We start from the raw sequence: 22,518 nt of genomic DNA on the forward strand, positions 1-22,518 counted from the left end.
GGAACACAAATTAAGATATTTTTGATGGAATCCGAAGGTATCTAAACCACACATAGGCAGCAACGTCACCTTTTGAGGTCCAGAAAGGTAGTTAAAAATAGTAAACATGGTTAAAAATAGTGAACGTGACTACAGTGGTTCAACCTGAATGTTATTAAGCGACGAGAATACTTTTTTTGCTGTGCAAAAACAAAAATAACGACTTTATTCAAAACTTTGAACTGCTGTCATACGTAGTGAACTCAGTGCAGGCTTCCTTGTTTACATCTGAATGACGGCTCATTATTTGCGTTCCAAAGACGAACGAAGGTCTTGCGGGTGTGGAACGACATGAAAGTGAGTAATTAATGTTAGAAATTTCATTTTGGGTTAACTAACCCTATAACTCTTTCCCCACCATTGACTGAAATTTCCATAATTTGAGACACTTTTGCATTCTGTACACTAAACTCTGTACTGTTCTTGCTGCCTTAAATTTAAGTATAGTCAACTTAAAATGTGAAGTTGTACCCAGTGACAGGTACGATATTTTAAGATATCTTAAGTTAAATGTGGGAAACTTATTCTGATGCTACTTTAAGTTGTGATAGCTAATTGCAACAATATTTTCTACAGTGTATAAATTCATAATAGGCAGTTGCTGCTCTCATTTTAAAAATAATAATCCCATTACCAAACGTTCTTTTCAATCTACATTCTAATGAAAGTTAATCATAAAAATAAGACAACTGCACTCATTTCTGAATATTGTTTGATGATCAAATATCGATCTAAATAGTCTTTATAATGCAGTACAAAACAACAACAACAAAAAAAGACGATACTTGATAATAAAAATAATTTTATTTACAATTTAATAATACATAAGTTCTGTTTCAAATGTGTAAGGGAAAATATAGCATCTTAATTTCTGCAGCTGTCAAATAAAGGAAGAGTGTCAGAGTTTCCAATGCTGACAAAAAAGGTCAAATACACAACATATTACTTCTGTACTTAAATAAAATTGATGTCATAAAATCAAGATTTCATGGTCAGAGGCAACTTGACAAATTAAAATCACAAACATGACACATTAATAAAATTATTTTATAAATACAATTTATTAATCTGTAATATAGGCTACTTTTACTTAATAAATTTAGGAAAATAAAGTGCATTGAATCCAGAAAGCTCTAAACAAATTTTAGAATTGTTAAGGCGATATCAGCTACGCTACAGACTATTTTAAAAAAGCTAAATATAGGCCTACACAAATAAAAGCTGCATCTGCATCATAACCAAACATGCTACCAATCTTTTATATGGACTCTAAAATATTGCATACAGGACAAATGAGCTGCCCTGTGTCCAAACCCATGGGCTTCGTCACAAAGGCAGTTAGCCTACATGAAAGTCAAGTCACCTTTATTTATATAGTGCTTTTTACAACGCAGATTGTGTCAAAGCAGCTTTACAGTGATAACTGGTATATAATTTTGGCTGCACAGCAGTAAATTCAGTATTGATTCATTCCGTTGAAAGAATCAACAGTTATATTTCAGCACTGTAGAAACAGTGATGTTCTCAGTTCAGATCACATACATGGGTGTCGATGAAGGCAGTTCAAAACACTGTTGAATATCAAGTGTCCCCAACTAAGCAAGCCAAAGGCGACAGCGGCAAGGAACCCAAACTCCAACAGGTGACATCAGGTGGCAGACAGGTGTTAAAATGGAGAAAAAAAACCTTTGCCTCTGGCCAACAGCGAACAGTGCGTGATTATGATTCAGGCAGCTTTCATTAGTCCGATTGGGATCCATGACTTTTGATTTCCTAATATTTCCTAATTTAGTAATAGGCTTATTATTCATGAAAATAGTAAGCAGTAAACTGGCGAATTCCAAGTGTCTCATTACTCTCTGCATATTTGGGATGCAAAAGATACAATTATAATTTGCTACATATGAGAAATAATATATGGAAATGACTCGAGGGCAGATTTTTTTTTTTTTTTTTTTTAGCGATACAACAAAACTTATGCGATAATGCTTTTTCTTTGAGGGATGACGTCATAATGCACACCATTTTATCGGTAAAAGGCCAATTGGATGGAAACAGCCTGGAGACAGCAAATTTCACAATATTTTCACTTTGTTGATAACGAAACAGTGCAAAAAGTGGATGGAAACTTGTCTATAGATTCATCAACTGAAGTTGTATGGATTACTGCTGTGTTCACTGTGTAGTTTTTGAAGCATCAACTTTGGATGTTCTGTGTATTATATGCAGAGATGGATTATTTTTCCAAAAATCTGTTCAGTCATATACATCATCTGTGAAGAAAATAGTCCAGAATCTCTACCAGTTGACACATTTCTAGAGCAGTGGTTCCCAACCACGTACATCTTGCATGTCTTTATTCAAGTCATCAGCTTATTAGTAGGGATTACAAGACCTGAAAAAGATGTGTCAGACAAAGGGGACATGGAAAATGGGACGTGTTTGGGAACCCCTGTTCTGCCAGTATACTGCCCAACCCTAGATCTGAACATGAAAGTTTGCTCACTTAGACCTCTTTGGGCAATGGTTTTTCTTATGAACCTGTAGATGAGATATTTGGATGAAACTCTTCCCACACAAAGAGCACTGGTGCGGCTTCTCTCCAGTATGAACTCTCTCATGATCTTTCAAGTGTTCTGACCGAACGAAACACTTTCCACAGTGTGAGCACTTGTATGGTTTGTCTCCAGTATGATTTCTCTGGTGTCTCTTTAAGGTGGCAGGTGAAATAAAGGTCTTCCCACAGTCAACGCATACATGAGGTCTCTCACCAGTATGTATACTTTCATGCACTTTAAAAGGATTGAGTAGTGAAAAACCCTTTCCACAAAAAGAACAAATGTGTGGCCTCACATCTGCATGAAGTTTAAGGTGTGCTCTTAAGCTTGTTTCCAAAACAAATGTTTTATCACACTGATCACAGCTGAACGATCTCACTCCAGAGTGAGCGCGCAGATGATCGTTGAGAGCGCTTTTTTGAGTGAAACTCTTTCCACACTGAGTGCATGTGAACGGTTTTTCTCCAGTGTGAATTCTCATGTGCACATTAAGGCTTCCTTTATATATGAAACTCTTTCCACACTGAGTGCATGTGAACGGTTTTTCTCCAGTGTGAATATTTATGTGATCATTTAAGCTTCTTTTATAAGTGAAACTCTTTCCACATTGAGTGCAAGAGAACCGTCTTTCTCCAGCGTATTCTCTCTTAAGGTTTGATTGGACTCCAGTTTTTTCAGCTCGTTTTTGTGTGAAATTCTTTTCGGTATTCGAAATGACTTCATTTTCATCTTCATTTTTGAAATGATGAGTTTTTTTCTGTTTGTCTTCTTTCACTTCCATCAGGTCTAAAATTCAATAAAGAAAGAAATGAGAAATCAAAAGAAATATGGTTCAACCACAATTTAGTTTAAAACTAGTATCTAGTTTTAGATGTATTGTGTGTCATTTTTCTTCTTAATGTTCCTCAGTAGGGGTCTAACAGTTCTCTGTAAAAAAAATAAAATAAAAAAAAACACACCCACGGTTCGGCACACACTTGCACCTCGGTTCATCTCAAATCTGATGACGCATCTGTAATATGATTTATTTGTAATATGATTCATCTGTAATATGATATAATTGATATAATTGTTTATGATATAATTGATATAATTGTTTAAAATAAAAAGTAAAACAGACAGTTAAATCAGTAGGTTATGTCTTAAGTGAACGTAAACAGTCGAGAAAGACTATGCATGTGTACAGTATTAGTGTAGTCTTAAACTGACAGCAGCCTAATAAGAAACAGTTTGAGACCACTGGTCTAAATGTATTTTTATAAATATATATCGTCTGTGGAAAGCATAGGACCCTACAAAGTTCATCCAATCTTTATTTTTGGTCCGAATGAAATAAACCAATGTCCTACCTGCCTGTCAGCATATGTTTTTGCATTACTCATGCACCCTGTTCGCGCAGACATATGTCATCAGTGTAGTTCATGCTATGCAGAGTTTATACAGATAGACCTCAGTCACAGAGCACCACAAATAAACAGCAGCCACCTTTTACAGTTCCTACCGAATCAAAACAACAAGCTTATGCTGAGTTCACGCTATAACTACCGTAATTAAGAGACGTTCTACCCGGAGCTGTTCACATCCTCAGACTCGGAATTATGCGTTTCCATGTCAACAGTATCAACACCGAAATTAATCTGCAGCAGTCAGGTACATGTTTTTTACGTTCATTATTGATGAGGCAATGAGACATGAGGTAGTTTAACGCCATCTCTTGTGACGCTTTGCCGAGAGCAGCTGTGTGTGTGCATTCAGTGATTTGGAGGAGGCGTGGCTTTGGATGGCAATTTGCAGGGAGGGTGGGATCATATGCTTTTAATGCTAGCAGGCTAACATTAACATATCCCACATCATCTACTGCACCTTTAATAATGATTAATCTTTATTCAATTGAATGAAAGATTATATGCAATATTATTTTACATTTGATTACTTCAATTTCTGTACCTTAAAATTACAGTTAGATACCCGAAAAGCACTATTGCATTTGTGCTGTTGCTTGTAGTTTGATTATTTGTTCTTATTTTCTTTATTTTTATTTTACAATAGTCTTTTTTTCCCTGAACATATCACATACTGAACCATATCAAAAACATGACTCTTAAACCGTGATAAAAACCTAACTGAGTAAACTGAACCATTACACCCCATTCCTGAATAGTCTTTAAAGAGATTGAAGGAAAACACCAACCTATTTGTACCTCTGTATCTTCATCTTTTATTCTGTAGGGTTCTTCCTCAAACTCCATCTTTTTAATAGTATGTCAGTTTCTCCTGGAGTAATTTCCTCCTGCTTGCTGCTGCTTCTCCTGTGGGAAGATAGGAAGATTCCCCAGCATTTAAACTCCTGAACGGCTGTGACTGAAAGTTTGTGGTCACTGTTGCTCATTTAGCAGATGCTTACAATCTTTGGAGATAGAATTGTTGCATCATTCTAAATAAATAGATTGAGATTCACAAATAAATGGAAAGAGTTTCACAAAACTAATTAAATTCACAAATAAAATATTTACAAGTACATTTTATGTCACAAACTGGCATTGATTTGTGAATCGCTGCTTGTGCATTTGTGCATCGCTGCTTGTGCATTTGTGCATTTTGAAACATTTATAGTATCAAGTCATGCAGACAAATTATGCCTGGGCAATATGACCAAAAAAAAAAAATGATCACAATAATTTTCATATCAGTCAATTTCGATAATTATCACAATAAATGTCAAATCTTTATTTCTTTCAAATTTATAGGTAGAATTTTGCTCCTAAGTGCAAGTTGAAGAAACCAGACAGTTAATTGTGGTTTTGAACTACACTTTATTGTCAGAAGATGACATTTGTCACTTTTTGAATTCTTTGCACTTTTCCAGTAATTGTGGATCTGTAAAAAATTGTAACAACCTAAATTTAAATATTCTGACTGTTTGAGTTTAAAACCATTGGTCATCCATAGTAGCATACATTTAAAATGCCTTATATTCAGGTGTGCAGTATTATTAGACAGGTTTTCTTTTACAGGCAAAATGAGCCAAAAAAGAGATTTAACTGAACTGAAAAGTCAAATTATTAAATGCTCATGAGAAGGATGCAAAACTAATGCAATACTAGACATTGCAAAGTTAAGGAATGACCACTGGACAGTGATATGCTCATTGGGTCAGCAGGGTCCAACAAAAACGGGTGGAGAAGAAAAGACACATGTTAACTGCAAAATAATTAAGGTGAAGAATTAAAATGATATAATTTATATTTTTGTGTTATATTTTTAAGTTAGTAAGCAGTGTTAAAAATTGTTCTGTGCAAAATGAGCCGTTGTGGTTTGGTGTTTGGTGTGTTGCAGACTGGGTACCATGGGCCACTCTATGCTAGGATGATAAAGTTTGAAAAAGTTGATAATGGTAAAGTTTATCCTCTTTAACTTTAACTTAATGTTGTTAAGACAGGTATGATGCCCCCAATCCTTAGTGACTCAAAATTAGCATGAACAGATTCAGCTTAACAAACAAAAACATTTATACTAAAATCAATTGTAAATATTTATGTTTTCTTTGTTTTCACAGGAGGAGGAGTGAACTTAAAATCAATTTTAAATTCAGTCAAATCAAAATGAATTAATGTAAAAAAAACAATACAAAACTAACTTTGTGATTGTTTCAGTTGAATCTTAAAGGATTAGTTCACTTTCAAATTACAATTTCCTGATAATTTACTCACCCCCCTGTCATCCAAGATGTTCAGGTGTTTCTTTCTTCAGTCGAAAAGAAATTAATGTTTTTGATGAAAACATTCCAGGATTTTTCTCCATATAGTGGACTTCAATGGAGCCCATTCAACCCAAACATTTGAAGGTCAAAATTACAGTTTACAGTGATCCCATATGAGAAATAAGGGTCTTATCTAGAGAAACCATCAATCATTTTCATTTTTTTTTTATACATTTTAACCATAAATGCTCGTCTTGAGCTAGCTCTCTTCTTCTTCTCTATTAGAATTCCGTCAGTGTAGACACTGCTAAGTGTATTACTGCCCTCCTCAGGTCAAAGTTTAAACTAAATTGCCATATACAATATGCTAGTGCAAGTATATAACAATTAGTTCAAACTTTGACCTGAGGAGGGCAGTAATACACTTAGCAGTGTCTACACTGCTGGAATTAGAGAGGAAGAGAGCTAGTTCAAGATGAGCATTTAAAAATGTAAAATGTATAAATTAGAAAATGAGTGATGGTTTCTCTAGATAAGACCCTTATTCCTCATCTGGTATCAATTAAAAGCCCTCTGAAGCTGCACTGAAACTGTAATTTTGACATTTAACCGTTTGGGCTGCATTGAAGTCCACTGTATGGAGAAAAATCCTGGAATGTTTTCATCGAAAACCTTAATTTCTTTTCGACTGAAGAAAGAAAGACATGGACATCTTGGATGACATGGGGGTGAGTAAATTATCAGGAAATTTTAATTTGAAAGCGAACTAAGTAATCCTTTAAAACAATCAGTGCTTTTTGACCACACTGACGAGTTTCATATATACAGTCAGTTTACATCAAACCTTCACAAAAAATATTTTCGGTCAATTAACGAGTCGACATTTTCATCAAATTAAAGTATATGAATCCCTTTGCAGAACAGTTCATTAGTCACATTTACAGGAATGAAAGTTTTGCTACTCAACAGTTAAGTTATCATCACTCACAGCAAAGAAACGATGATTTTCCTTCTTTGGTTGTGGACGAGGCGCTGAATGATGTCCAATTAATGTCTCGTCCCCGTGACCCTGATGGCTACAGCGTGATGAACAAATGATAATTAAAAAAAAAAAAAATGGACGTAAAACAAACAACCACGGGAGTATTTTAACTCCACCGACGAGTAACTTGTTAAGCGTTATGAGGCTTATCGCCCAGCTTCACTCTCGTTCTGTCACTTTCAACAACACTCATTAATACAAACGGAGACTCAGAGGCAATGTCACACGACTGTAATACATGTCGCGGGTCTAAGCATAACTATTTAACGTTATACTACCAGAGATCAACATTTCTCTTCAGCTCGCCGCTGCTGCTTCTTCTTCTTGGGTGTTTTGGCGTTTAGCAAACAACTTACTGGTGCATTACCGCCACCAACTGATATGGAGTGCAGAGAGTAAAACAACAACAAAACCTATATCCTCTGACTTAAATTAGTTTCTGTAAGATATTGAAACAATAGATTATAACACATATCTTTTGACTCTTTTTGCAGAATATCTATTAAATAAAATTGTACTTTCTTCTCACCTAATTTCCGAATTAAATGTCTTCTTTCCGTTTCATATTTCTGACAATATAACATAACATGTACTGTCACTTTCTGCCCACAGAAATCACATTTTCCTGTGTTGTTTGCCTATTCTGGCTGTTTCTCAATGCCAAGAACGCAGACAACGGACTTGCGTTCTCGTGGAGTCCAGTCTTGTCAGTGGCCTGTTGCTCAAAGCCGGTTTCAGGTTCTACCCAGGTAAGTTCAAGATTAGTTTGAGCAAACTCTGGTTTTTCAGGCTCATGAAGATGGATTGGATTTTAGCGGGTTTCATTGCTATGGTAACTTACGGTACATGGCTAACCTGCTTCGGAGCAGGTTTTATTCTGGTTTTAGAGATAGCAGATCAAAACTCGACCAATCAGGTGTGAGTAATGACCTGTATCTGATGCAATAAAGCCATTCCCCCTGCATCTCTCATTGAAGAATTTGACTTTTAAATAACAATCTATTTAACTCATCATGATGTGAGTTTTAATCCTTTTCTTCAAGGTAGTGCTCTAGCGGGTACCGCAAATACAGTGAGAGGCTGCCTTTGTTCCTGAGAGACAGGCCTCGTGTTGTGGTTGACCACATCATGGATCGCCATTTCAAGGCCATGTCCTATACCGCCGGGAAGATGTCACAGTGCGCAGTGTCGTTTAAAGGATTAGTCCACTTTCAAATTTAAATTAAAAAATTTAAAAGCACATTTTAACAATTCTATTAAAGGTGCCCTAGAATTAAAAATTGAATTTATATTGGCATAGTTAAATAACAAGAGTTCAGTACATGGAAATGACATACAGTGAGTCTCAAACTCCATTGTTTCCTCCTTTTTATATAAATCTCATTTGTTTAAAACACCTAAGAAGAACAGGCGAATCTCAACATAACACCGACTGTTACGTAAAGTCGGAGTGTACGCACCCAATATTTGCATATGCCAGCCCATGTTCCCAACATTATGAAAGGCATTAGACAAGGGCAGCCAGTAACGTCTGGATCTGCACAGGTGAATCAACAGACTAGGTAAGCAAGCAAGAACAATAGCGAAAAATGGCAGATGGAGCGATAATAACTGACATATTTTTAGTGATATTTGTAAATTGTCTTTCTAAATGTTTCGTTAGCATGTTGCTAATGTAGGCTTCTGTTGGTTAAAGTTACCATCATTTATTACTGTATTCACGGAGAGAAGAGCCGTTGCTATTTTCATTTTTAAACACTTGCAGTCTGTATAGTTCATAAACACATCTTCATTCTTTATAAATCTCTCCAACAGTGTGTAATGTTAGCTTTAGCCACGAAGCACAGCCTCAAACTCATTCAGAATCAAATTTAAACACCCAATTAAATACCATACTCACATGACCTGAAGCACGCATGCAGCATACATGACGAGTATCTTGTAAAGATCCATTTGAGGGTTATATTAGCTGTGTGAACTTTGTTTATGCACTGTATTATAGAGTCGCGAGCTCGATGGGCAGGGAGCATGAGATTTAAAGGGCCAGTAGCCCTGAATCGGCGCATAGTTAATGATGCCCCAAAATAGGCAGTTAAAAAAAATAAATAAATAAAAAAAAATCTATGGGGTATTTTGAGCTGAAACTTCACAGACACATTCAGGGGACAACTTAGACTTATATTACATCTTGTAAAAAAACGTTCGATGGCACCTTTAAGCGCCACAAAATAATTATAAAACGGGGGGGGGGGGGTTGTTACTTGATCTTAAAAAGGTCTTTAAAAAGTCTTATATCTAATATCATAAAACTTGCAGAAACCTTATAGTCAGTTGCAAACTTAGACTGTACAAAAAAGTAACTAAATGTAAAGCTAACTTTGCATTGCATGTTGCTGTACACCGCAATTAAAACTGTCAAGGTGATGATACACGGGCAACTTTTTGAGCCGGACAATGTTTCCGAGCGATTTTGCTTGAGCACTTTCCCATTGAGAATGGGCAACAAATTTCTAACTGGATACTTTAGATCAAAATTTGTTGCCCATTCTCAATGGGAAAGTGCCCAAGCAACATCGCCCAGCATCACTGCTCAAAAAGTTGCTCCATGCATATCACCTTCAGCTGTACAAGTTGTGGCTTGTTGTTATTGATTTTTACTTCTATGACAAACTTTAATTTTTGCTTTTTTAATGGGTATTAAAAAGAGATGCTTTTAAAGACCTTTCAGACACAAATGAATAAAGAAAAGGGAAGGAAATCCTCTCCCACAGTTGACAAGAAACACAGTGTACATGTCTATCTGAAGCACATTTGTGGCCTGGGATTTTTTTATCATCTTTTCACTGCCACAGGTATGTGTAGCTCAATCCAACTGACGTCTCTACCTTAAATAAGTCAAAAATAGATTTCTTTCAACACTGCTGTATTTACAGATATAAAGTAGTAGGAGCCATCATTAGAGCACATTAGGATTAAAGCACCTCCAACCCACAAGGCTACCATTGAGTTAATATGCAGGCAATTAGTGATGTCAGACACTAATTTGCACTTTTGAGTGACTCTGGTTATGTACTAAATCCCTGATTGATTTTTTTTTTCACACCATTTTTGAACCCAGTCAGTGTGGCTTACAAAGCTTTTTCTGAAAAAGGAAAGCTGTGACAAGCATAAGCTGTTTTGCCCAAAGTTCAATATCTAAATGTTTCACATACTTCATTGTGAATTTGACAACGTTGAGCTTGTTTAGTGCAACAGGTTTGCCATGGTGTCTTTGGTTGATCAGAATAATTATTCTTAGACACAATATTTATATTATGGCAATTCCTATGTCTTCCTAGGTCTTGTCTTGCTCTGTGCACACTGGCTTTGCAAGACAATATGTGAGTTGGGTTGTCATTTGTGATTCAGCCTCATTTGCTCTTCCAGCATGACCAAGGAGGGTTCCTCTGGTTCTCAAAGAGATAAGGGATGGATGTCAGTACAGTATTCATTTTGTACCTGCAAACCTCAAATGTGTATATCATCATGAGATCTTGCCTATTTCATTCACTCTTTTGCATCAAAAAGTCATGTCTAGTGATCGACCGATATAGATTTTTTTAGAACCGATACCGATAATTTGTGTTTATGTGCCCGATAACCGATATGCAGAACCGATATTTATTTACTGTTATAGGCCTACTTCTGTTTTTGACACGATTACAACACCACTTAACTGAACTAACCATTTTATTTATAACAATCACTCCCTCCTTGCATAGAAAACAAACAAAAAAAATCTTATTTATACATATTTACATACATTTTTGTTAATTTTAATCTTCATATTACAAAAATAATTGTATTTATAAAAAGCATCAGCAGCAACACTGAATGTGAATGCAAAATAAATGTAGAATGTCTAATGTTTTCAAATGGAGAAAATAAATTAAAGACATGATTCGTATCAACTTTGTAGACTTTTCATTTTAAACTACAGTTTCAGTAGATTTATAAACTGTTTAATAGGCTAAAGAGTGAAGAATAATGCATTGGATAATGTTAACTGAATAATATTCTCTGGAATATTGGAATATAACAAACAAAACATTGTATTTTATTGCATTTCTTAACTGGTAGCTGGTAAATCTATGCATTTACACAGAACTATACTCAAACTGACTATACTAAAAAATTAATTTCCATAGAGTTGAGTTTACTTGGATGTTTATTAGTGAATTAATTGCTGTATAGTAAATGTTTATATAATTACGGTGTTTTAAACAAGTGAATCTTGTTAAAAGTTACATGCGGTGGCCGAGCAATGAACAGCAAAATGCAGATGACTTCACGAGACTAATGATGAGCATAGACAACAGAGAGACAATTAAATTCAGCTCTTATTTCCATGTGCTCATTCATGGCTGTATTATTTAATTCATGCAAAGTTACATCTTTATTGTGACAGGACATGATGGATTATCTTATGTGACTCCATGACCTTGTCTCTATTTCTTAGAGACGAACTGCATAAACTAGCTACATTCCAGGCATTTATGTAACATCTAATTTGTGCATTAATGGCTATGTTAAGTTAAATAAAGTTTACTAATTACAACAAAGCAGGTAAGTAAACTTTACTTGTGCACTCCGTAGTCTCGTCTCCCCTCAGATATGCTGTAATGGCGATCCTGCGCGCAATTTTCAAAACACCCACAAGATGGCGGCGTTTATCAGTAAATCCGATATTACAAAACCGATATCCAATTATGGTAAAATGCCTTAATGTCGGAGAAAATATCGGTCAATCTCTAGTCATGTCAGTACTTAGATATTCATGAAATCTTTTTCTTCCCATTTCAGATCATTGTTGGCAATGACAAGGATTTCATCTTTGATTATGTGTTTGATCCCACAACGGAACTGGAGGAAGTTTTCAACACTACTGTGTCTCCATTGTCTGGGCTTTTTAAAGATTTATAAAGCAGTGCCACTAAGATTTTGCAGGGCTCTGATTTTTGCAGCCAAAAGTAGCTGACACCATGCTGCTGTGACAAAAAAGGTACTTATCCTTTTTTTTTCTTTTTTTTTTGAAAATACAAAACTTCAAACTTCAAAAAGTTAGGAGCACCAGCAAAGATTTTAGGAGAACCCACCAATAATTAAGCAGCCCCTCAACTACAATTTATAATATAGGTTTTTCTCTGGCCGATGGCGATATTTAGAAATCAGGGAAGCCGATATTTGATGCCCCTTTTTTTTTTTGTCTGATTTCCTGTTTTTCCCCCTTTCATCTCATAAAATCTAACAGTTAAGTAATAAGAAGTGATAGGCTACAGAAAATTGCTTAAATTTATTGAACAACACAAGCCTTTACATTTTATTAAATGGATTATATAGGCTGTAGCGCAAAAGCGAGCCTTTTACAATCACTAAAACACTGTTGCTTTGTCAGCTCATCGTGATCTCACAAAGTTCCTTTATATTCAGTGAAGCTGCCAACAATGCACAATAAATCCCTTACTCGCATTGTGTTTACACTGTTTGTTAATGAGAGGTTTCGTGAGCCTGCATAACTCGGCACTGAATAAAACTCTAGCGTTTTGAAGGATGAGTGGATTCTGACTAAATTAAATACCTCTGATTGGCCATTGCGTTCAAGAGATCACCAACTGTCAACCACTGCAAAAACATATTGTAAATAGATACATTTGATGTTCTCCAGAGCGCAAACTCAAATATGCACTGGAGCATTTGCCAAATCTGTTTCGCCAATATTATTACAGTATCAACTGAGGGTCCTCTTACTTGTGTTTGAGGGTGCTTAGCAAAAAAAATGACTATATCTGAACTTTGGCACGTAGATGTCTTCAGGCCAGGGCACTTATCAAGCATGTGAAGTTTGAGGCAGATTGGGCATTTTATGCTTGAGTTACAACAAACTAAGCTAAGTGTTGCTAGCATGTTTTGGAAAGTTTGTAGCATGTTTAGCACTCAATTGCTTATTTTGTTATGTTGCTATAGTGCATCACAGTGTTAAACACGTCACTTCCTGTTGTCAGTGGGTGGCGCTTTTACTATAACTGAATATTGTTATGTAGATGTGTTCAGGGCAGGACTGTTATCAAGCGTGAAGTTTGACATTTTATGCCTGAGTTGCAACAACTTCCTGTTTTGTGGTGTTAATCGCATACATTAGCACTTAGCCAAGCGTTGCATGATTTAACATGTTTCTAACATGTTTAAATGTCTTTCTTGGAGTGAATTACAGTGAAAGCATGCCATTTCCTGTTGCCAGCAGGTGGCGCTATGACTAACTGAATATTGGCATGTAGATGTCTTTAGGCCAGGACTCTTATCACACATGTGAAGTTTGGGGCAGATCGGACATTGTATGTACAATTGTACAATTTAACATCATTAAGGCCTTTAGATTAGACTGACCAAATATGACGTTGATCTGATTAAAGCTCTAGTAGGAGTTCATTAAAGTACAACTTCTGGAAATGGCAAAAACTGCAAAAAAATTTGCGAAGAAAATTCAAAATATCTCACTTCCTGTTGGGTTTTCAGATTTTGCACCCAGTATAGGGCTGTTACATGTGTCTACTGAATTTCATACTTGTAAATGAAACGTAGAGCGAAGGGCACTTCATTGAAATTTTGTAGGTGGTGCTATTGAGCCATTTTGCCACACCTACAGTTGTGCTCAAAATTATTCATACCCTTGATAAATCTGCCTGGTTAATCCTTTTAAATTTTTTTTTTTCTACAAAAATCCAACCTTTCATTGAAGAATAATAATTTTAAATGGGGGGAAAATCTCATTATGAAAGAAATGTTTTTCTCTAATACACATTGCTACCCTTTTATTCCATACTTTTTGCAACCACCTTTGCCAATATAACAGCTCTGAGTCTTCACCTATAATGCCTGATGAGTTTGGAGAACACCTGACAAGAGATCAGAGACCATTCCTTCATGCAGAATCTCTCCAGATCCTTCAGATTCCCAGATCCATGTTGGTGATTCTTCTCTTCAGTTCACTCCACTCATTTTCTTTAGGGTTCAGATCTGGGACTGGGATGGCCATGGCAGAAGCTTGGTTTTGTGTTGGTTTTGATGTTTGTTTTTGGATCATTATCCTTTTGGAAGATCCAATCACAGCCCATTATATGACTTCTAACAGGGACAGTCAGGTTTTAATTTATATCTGTTGGTATTTGATAGAATCCATGATACCATGTATCTAAAACAAGATGTCCAGGGTCTCCAGCGTTAATATGTGCTTTATAAGTAATAAACAGCCAATATTCTAGTAATATGCATTTTAATAAGCAACTTTAAAGACCCTAAAATAAAGTGCTACCACAACTTCAAAGCTGTTCAAAATGCACTTTAAAAAGATAATGACCTTATTGTAATTTTCACTTCTTTTAACTGTATAACTTTAACTTTTTTTTCATATTACAATTAAAAGTTTTTTTATCACAATATTTTAATTTAATTATCACAATAATTTTATTTTTAGCAATAAAGTTAAGCTATAGTAAAATAATTTATATATACAGTCAAACCAAAAATTATTCATTTTTGATATATTTTTACTAGTGGGTGCAGATAGTTCATTTATGTAAGTGAGGATAGCAAAATAAAGTAAACTGTGACATATTATACCAAAAAAATTCTTCATACAGTGGACTACCAGTAAAACTGATAGAAATTTGGAACCAAAAATTATTCAGACACTTTGACTCAGTTTAGCTCTGAGATCTTGTCATAATTTATTACCATTTTTTAAAACTATAGTGAATAAACTGTATTAATGAATGAAATGTTAAAGGTGTCTGAATACATTTTGGTTTGACTGTATATATATATATATATATATATATATATATATATATATATATATATATATATATATATACTTCGTTTTAGTAAATAAAACTAATTGTGCTACAAAAACAGTAAAGAAACAGAGCCATTCATTAATAACACAGACATATTTAACAATATAACAATATAACTTTACAATATAACTTTATTTTCTATATTGCCTTTAAAAGAGCTTCTCAAAGCACTTTTCAGTATAAGAAAATGCAAAATAAATCAAACAAAAGAGTATAAACAAGAAACCAGCAATGATTACCACAATCAACAATAAGCTATCTTAAAAATATATATGTTTTGTTTTTACATGTTTTAATGTGTTTTAAGATACTGTGCTTCCCGAATTTCAACTGGAAGTTGGTTCCAGAACCTGGGAGCAGACAGGAAAAGCTCTGTCAGCTGTGGAATGTAACTGTGATTGATAGACAACCAACAAACCCTGCTGAGAAGAGCGAAGACTTCGGAATAAGGTTCATTATTCTCATCCTATTGATATTGTTTCATGTCAAAATATAATATATGGCAAGTTTTATATATATATATATATATATATATATATTTATATATATATTATACAGTAACGAATGATCCTTATTTATGGCAAGAAAACATAAAAAAATAAAAAAAATAAAAAGTTGATAAAAACATCACCATACAAAACTATAACAACTATTGTTCTATTTTATTTCTGATGATGATCCACAACCTGACAGAATCCACTGAACTGCATTATGATTAAAAAAGGCAGAAGAGGACCGGGGCTTAAGAATTCTGCATGATAAACGGTACCTTCCCGTCCAGTAGCAGGCATGTTTGTTCAGGTCGTAGGTCAGAACAGATGCAAAGAGCATCCAAACTTAAGAACTGAACTCCGTGGGCTGAATATTGAGCAGACACCCTTGGAATTCAGTTCTCAAAGCCAAGAGCTCAGTTTAACATCCATGAGTGATGCAAATCTGTCAAGCAGGAGGTTTTATTTGACCTATAAGCAAAAATCGAAATGAAACTTGTGTGAAACGTCAATAAACATTCATTCATTCATCATCATCAAAAAAGAAAAAAAAAGATTATTTCTTATATAAGTGTTACATAAGGTACTATTATTTAGTTAGTTAAATGTTTCGCACAATGTTTACTCTCTTGATTCCAGCAAATCCGTATTTGTTCAAAGCATTTTCTTGACAGTACTTCATGCACAAATGGATCTAACTAATATTTGTCAGGTTCAGTTAACTTCCTTCCAAGAATAAAAAACAAAACAAAATATGAATTAAACTAAGATGTGATCAAAGATCATTCAAATGTTTTGAGTTGATTGAATTCTAATTTTGTTAATAATGAGTGTATGTTATCATTAGAACATCTCAACAAAATAATATTTTTTCACTTTAAATCTTAAATATATAAAACACAGATTGTACTTTTGATTACAGTTTGGGGTCGATAAGATTTTGTTTTTGAAAATCTTAAAGTTTATTTGGTCAAAATACAATAAAGACAATTTAAAATAACTGTTTTCTATTTGAATATATTTTAAAATGTAATTTATTCCTGTGATGACTCCAGCCTAGTGTCACATGATCTGTCAGAAATTTCTTATCAGTGTTGAAAACAGTTGTGCTGCTTAATCATTTTTGGGGAAACCATCACACGTTGTATCTCTTGAAATATTTTGATCAACGAATGCATCCTTGCTAAATTAAAATGAATAATTTCTGTCATAAAACGCTTTCAGTATTTAAATGCATTGAAAGCTGTTACAAAAATGCCTCACAAATTGCTACCAGCATACTACATGTAGTATTTTCAACATTTATGATGAAATTATACATTGATAAGTTTTTATTTTAAATGCCATTAAATTCTTTGTCACACTTGTTTTTTTTTTTTTTTACATCACTCAACTCCACACTGTAAAAAAATGATTGTTGGTTTAACTTAAAAAAGTAAGTTACCTGGTTGCCTTAAAATTCTGAGTTCATTGAAATTAAAAAATTTGAGTTAATACAATGAAGGCGATCGGTTTAATAAATAGAAGCTCGAAAAGTAATGTTATCCGAGCCACATGAATTATCTAAGTTGATTTGACAAAAGAAAAAAAGTGGCGATAAGAAATGATGAAAACATTTTCTTACAGCGCATTGACTTGTTCAACCCACGTGTGCATCTGTCATTTATCTGCTTTTTTATCACTCACCTCTTTAAACCTACCTTTAGTTTTCCCTTCTTCTCTCGACAGGTCCACATCATCTGTTGTCGGTGAGTCATTTCGGTACCAGTACCATATTGCGGATGCTGAATCATGTCTCTCATGCACCTGCCGTGAATGATAAGACACATGCAGAAAGCTCTTCTGCCGCCTACTCGCTCAGTGCAGCATCCCTATATAAACCGATCGATTAGCACTGTCATTTGCATGGGCGTTTGTTCCACACTACACACATAGTCATGGGAAAGTCCCACTGCTATCCATTTTGCTCAAAGTGCAAAGATAGCCGTAATTGCACAACACATGTAGCCCATGATAATAGACCCACGTCACACCACCGACAGCATATTGTTGCAATCATGTTTAATGGATAAAGGTTGATCGAATAACATTGTTTTTCCATCAGTAGCCTGTTATTGCAGACTAGGCTACGTGTAAGCGACGTTGGTGTTGAGAAAACCCCAACCGCCAGAGGAGGAGGAAATGTTGGTTAAGTATTTAATGCACCATTTCCGCTCTGTAAAGTCCGTGGGTTGAGACGGGGAAATCCTAACCCTGTTCGGTTTGCCAATCAAGAGTGCGAGATCTCGTCCTCTCTAACCGTCACATGGCTGTTATTAGATGATCTTTTTCACTTTCCTGATTCATACTGTCCCAGTTTCCAAGAGTACCAAAACAATGCCAAATATCAGACCTCCTGTTGGAGATCGATGGATTTTCTTGGCCATATAAAGGAGAATGCTCTGCGCATTGTGTTTTGCTCGGTTGCTACACTGTAAAAAGTGGTAACCTGCAATTGCCACCTTAAAGTGCGATTTCTAGTTGATTTAACTCAAAAATTTGATTTGTTGGTAGGCCCGATGAATTATTGGTTCACTTGTGACTTGAATAAAAACAGTTACACTGTTAAAAAATATATTTTTATGATTTTTTATCAGCATTTTTTCTTTTGTCAAATCAACTTAAAAAATTAATGTGCTTCAGATAACATAATATTTTGTGTTCCTGTTGATTAAACCAATCACCTTTATTGTAATAAAGGATTAGTTCACTTTCAAATTAAAATTTCCTGATAATTTACTCACCCCCATGTCATCCAAGATGTTCATGTCTTTCTTTCTTCCGTCAAAAAGAAATGAAGGTTTTTGATGAAAACATTCCAGGATTATTCTCCATATAGTGGACTTCAATGGGCACCAAACGGTTGAAGGTCAAAATGACAGTTTCAGTGCAGCTTAAAAGGGCTTTAAACGATACCAGACGAGGAATAAGGGTCTTATCAAGAGAAACCATCACTCATTTTCTAAAAAAAAAAAAAAAATCTATTTTATACGTATTAACCATAAATGCTCATCTTGAACTAGCTCTCTTCTTCTTCTCTATTAGAATTCCGTCAGTGTAGACACTGCTAAGTGTATTACTGCCCTCCTCAGGTCAAAGTTTGAACTAAATTGTCATATTCAATATGCTAGTGCAATTACATAACAATTAGTTCAAACTTTGATCTGTGGAGGGCAGTAATACACTTAACAGTGTCTAAACTGCCGTAATACTAATAGAGAAGAAGAAGAGAGCTAGTTCAAGATGAACATTTATGGTTAAAATGTATATATATATTTTATTTTATTATTTTTTTTTTTAGCAAATGAGCAATGGTTTCTCTAAATAAGACTCTTATTCCTCATCTGGTATTGATTAAAGCCCTTTGAAGCTGCACTGAAACTGTAATTTTGACCTTCAACCATCTGGGCTGCATTGAAGTCCACTGTATGGAGAAAAATCCTGGAATGTTTTCATCAAAAACCTTAATTTCTTTTTGATTGAAGAATGAAAAAAATGAACATCTTGGATGACATGGGGGTGAGTAAATTATCAGGAAAATTTCATTTGAAAGTGAACTAATCCTTTAACTTAATTTTTAATTTCAATGAACTCAAAATTTTAAGACAACCAGGTAACTTACTTTTTTAAGTTTAATTCTTTTTTACAGTGTACTAAAAAGCGATGAATTATAAACATTTCCACCACAATTCTTTTTTACAGTGCACTAAATTAGGCTGACCATTTTATGCATTTCTTTACCATTACAACAAAATATGTCCGTAAAGGTCATAAACAATGCCCTGTGATGACTTTTCAAAAGTTGTATTTATGACATTGGTCATTGTGATTTTTCAGTGTCCCTGCATATCATGTTATTGGACCTTTCTTGCGCCACCGCGTTTTCTCTCTCCTCACATGACAGAGGAAGTGAGTCAGATTATCACAGGCTGCAGATGACCTAAAGTCACAGGCCACTCATGACGAGAAAACAGCATATAAATAAACGCTGACCTTTAAAAGTGCAAACGTGTGAAAGCGAACATAAACACTAGTGAGGATTAACGGCACAGTTTAGGAGATATAAAGTCCGTAGATAATGTTTACAGTATTCTTGAACAAAGGAGGGGGGAAAAAACTGCTTATTGAATTATGTCCTCATATACTCCAGAAAAGTGAAGACACCATGGCCTGGTTTCACAGACAAGCTGGGATTAGGCCTTAGTTAAATTAAGACATTTAAGTAGCTTTTATAAACGTGCCTTAGAAAAAACATTACTGGTGTGCATCTTGAGACAAAACAAAGGCTCTGACATAAGATATGTCAGTGCAAGTTGCTTTCAGTTAAAACACCTCATAGATTTTAGTCTGGGACTAGGCTTGAACTATAACCAAATAAGCATAATTTTATTTATTTATTTTTTGGGGGGTGAAAATGTCAGTGACTTGAATGAGTAGCCTGAATTTCGACAATATTTCTTCTTGAAAAGTCTTTGAAATGTCATATTGTTATATAATAGGTAATATAATAAGTTATATTGTAACCTATTGTAACCTTTCAGGACATTTCCTGGACCTTTATCAAGGCAAACCCAATCATGTATCATGTTCCTGGCACTGGTCGTTGTGATTTTCTAAGAAAATCCCTCTTAATCTTGAGCATAAATATTGTTTGGGAAATCAGCAAAGAAAAAAAAACATAGCCTTCAAAACAAACCAGGTGGCAAAAAGGGAATTTCTCTCTGACCGAGAATTAACTAACAACTAACACTCCTGCTGATGGCCAGATTTGACTGGAACACTCTATTTAACCTTTAGTAAAATATCAAAAATCAATAGTAGAGTAAAAAAAACAACAACAACTCTACACTGTAAAAAATTATTTTCATGATTTGTTATCTCATTTTTCTTGTTAAATCAATTTCAATAGTTCATGTGGTTCAAATAACATAGTATTTTGAGTTTTCCAATCGCCTTCATTGTATTAACTCAAATCTTTAATTTCAGTGAACTCAAAATTTTAAGACAACCAACTTACTTTAAGTTAAACCAACAATTCTTTTTATAGTGTTATTTTTCTAACAGATTTAAATTTGTTTAAAGGGTTCACCCAAAAATGAAAATTCTGTCATTAATTACTCACCCTCATGTCGTTCCACACCCGACCTTTGTTCATCTTCAGAACACAAATTAAGATATTTTTGATCAAATCCTATAGCTCAGTGAGGCCTGCATTACCATCATTTACACTTTCAATGCCCAAAAAGCTACTAAAAACATATTTAAATCAGTTCATGTGACTACAGTGTTTAACTTTAATGTTATGAAGCGACGAGAATAATTTTTGTGCGCAAAAACAAAAAACGACTTTGACTTTATTTTATATTTTTAATATTATTTTTCATTTTGTCATAAAATTTTTAATTCTAATTTTCTCATTTTTATTTTAAAATTCTCATTTTTATACTAAATTTAGTTCTCTTGTGCTTTGAATTTTTAAGGCATTATACAGTACACATATTGCAGGTAAAATATGAATTATTTTGTGACTATGCTGATATTTTTGAAGTGCATAATTTATGTTAGGTCTGATATGTCTTCCATCACTGTTTTTACTGTCTTCTTACTGTTCCAATGCATTCTATAATATTTCCTGTTTTAGCTGAGTGGGTGTGGTTGTAAATAAAGCTCAAACTGCATGAGAGCGCTCATTTTAGCTATTGAAGTGTTGGTTTTATCCATATTTATTGACTTGTTTTAATTCTTGTTCTTAATCATCTTGTGTATTTATTTATTAATCATATGGTGAGGCAAGAGTTAATTTTTAATGGTATGCTCCAATTATTAGGCAGGAAAATGTGTGCATTTAAGGCAGCGTCTCTAGTGGAAGAGCAGATTGGACGACGGATCATGGTTTTTGAGGGAATTTGAACAAGGTTATTGTATCGTTGCTTGAGCACACTGAAACTCTAGCCTCAATAGTTAAAGAAGAGAGTTGGTGCTGTTTTAATACCTAACAGTTCTAGTTTTTTTATTGATAACCTGTTTTATTTTTCCTCATAACCATATTTATTTGCATATTTTTGCACATCTACTATAATTAACATATTTTTGGGCGCCAACATCGCTCCTGTTGTTACATCTTGGTGTGATTCTTCTTGTGACCACTCGGGTCCCAGTCACATTTTTTGAATTCCACACAAATTTGTCCAATGCTGTGATGTTCTGCTCTGAGCTGTTCACATCCTCAGTCTGGGAATTACGAGTTTCTATGGCAGCACTATTAATCTCAGAAAATTCCCAGCTTACAAGTTGTAATTATGAGCTTTATGAAGACTTGAATGCTTTTTATAAGATGAAATCCGGTCGGACTTATGATAATTACGACGGTGTGAATGCGCTACAGTCCATAGTGTTCAAAAAATGGACCTGACAGATGACAAGTCCTGATTTTTTAAAGTTAGACGCATTCCTGGGTCATCATTATTTTGTTGATCCTGGTCTGGAACAACATTCCTGTCCAAAAATGTAGTCCTAACCATATCCCTACTCGTTAAAGGGTTTGTTCACCCAAAATGAAAATTCTGTCATTAATTACTCACCCTCATGCCGTTCCACACCCGTAAGACTTTCGTTCATCTTCAGAACACAAATTAAGATATTTTAGTTGAAATCCGATGGCTCAGTGAGGCCTGCATAGGGAGCAATGACATTTCCTCTCTTAAGATCCATAAAGGTACTAAAAACATATTTAAATCGGTTCATGTGAGTTCAGTGG

General features: G+C 34.7%; 1 protein-coding gene across 2 annotated transcripts; it reads right to left on the minus strand.

The window, feature by feature from the left end:
- Positions 1–875: 875 nt before the first annotated feature.
- LOC137013021 (oocyte zinc finger protein XlCOF6.1-like) lies at positions 876–7,654 on the minus strand. Of its 2 annotated transcripts, none has more exons than XM_067376589.1 (3): positions 7,286–7,654; positions 4,799–4,906; positions 876–3,383 (listed from the first exon to the last, which is right to left on the minus strand). In XM_067376589.1, the coding sequence occupies exon 3, from the start codon at positions 3,376–3,378 to the stop codon at positions 2,542–2,544; it is 837 nt and encodes a 278-aa protein (XP_067232690.1). In that variant the 5' UTR covers positions 3,379–3,383; positions 4,799–4,906; positions 7,286–7,654; the 3' UTR covers positions 876–2,541. The 2 variants fall into 2 exon arrangements, with proteins under 2 accessions (XP_067232690.1, XP_067232689.1); XM_067376588.1 differs by having other exon boundaries at positions 4,789–4,906.
- Between the last annotated feature and the right edge of the window lie 14,864 nt (positions 7,655–22,518).

This window comes from Chanodichthys erythropterus, chromosome 22 (assembly GCF_024489055.1).
Source record: "Chanodichthys erythropterus isolate Z2021 chromosome 22, ASM2448905v1, whole genome shotgun sequence".
NCBI lineage: Eukaryota > Metazoa > Chordata > Actinopteri > Cypriniformes > Xenocyprididae > Chanodichthys > Chanodichthys erythropterus.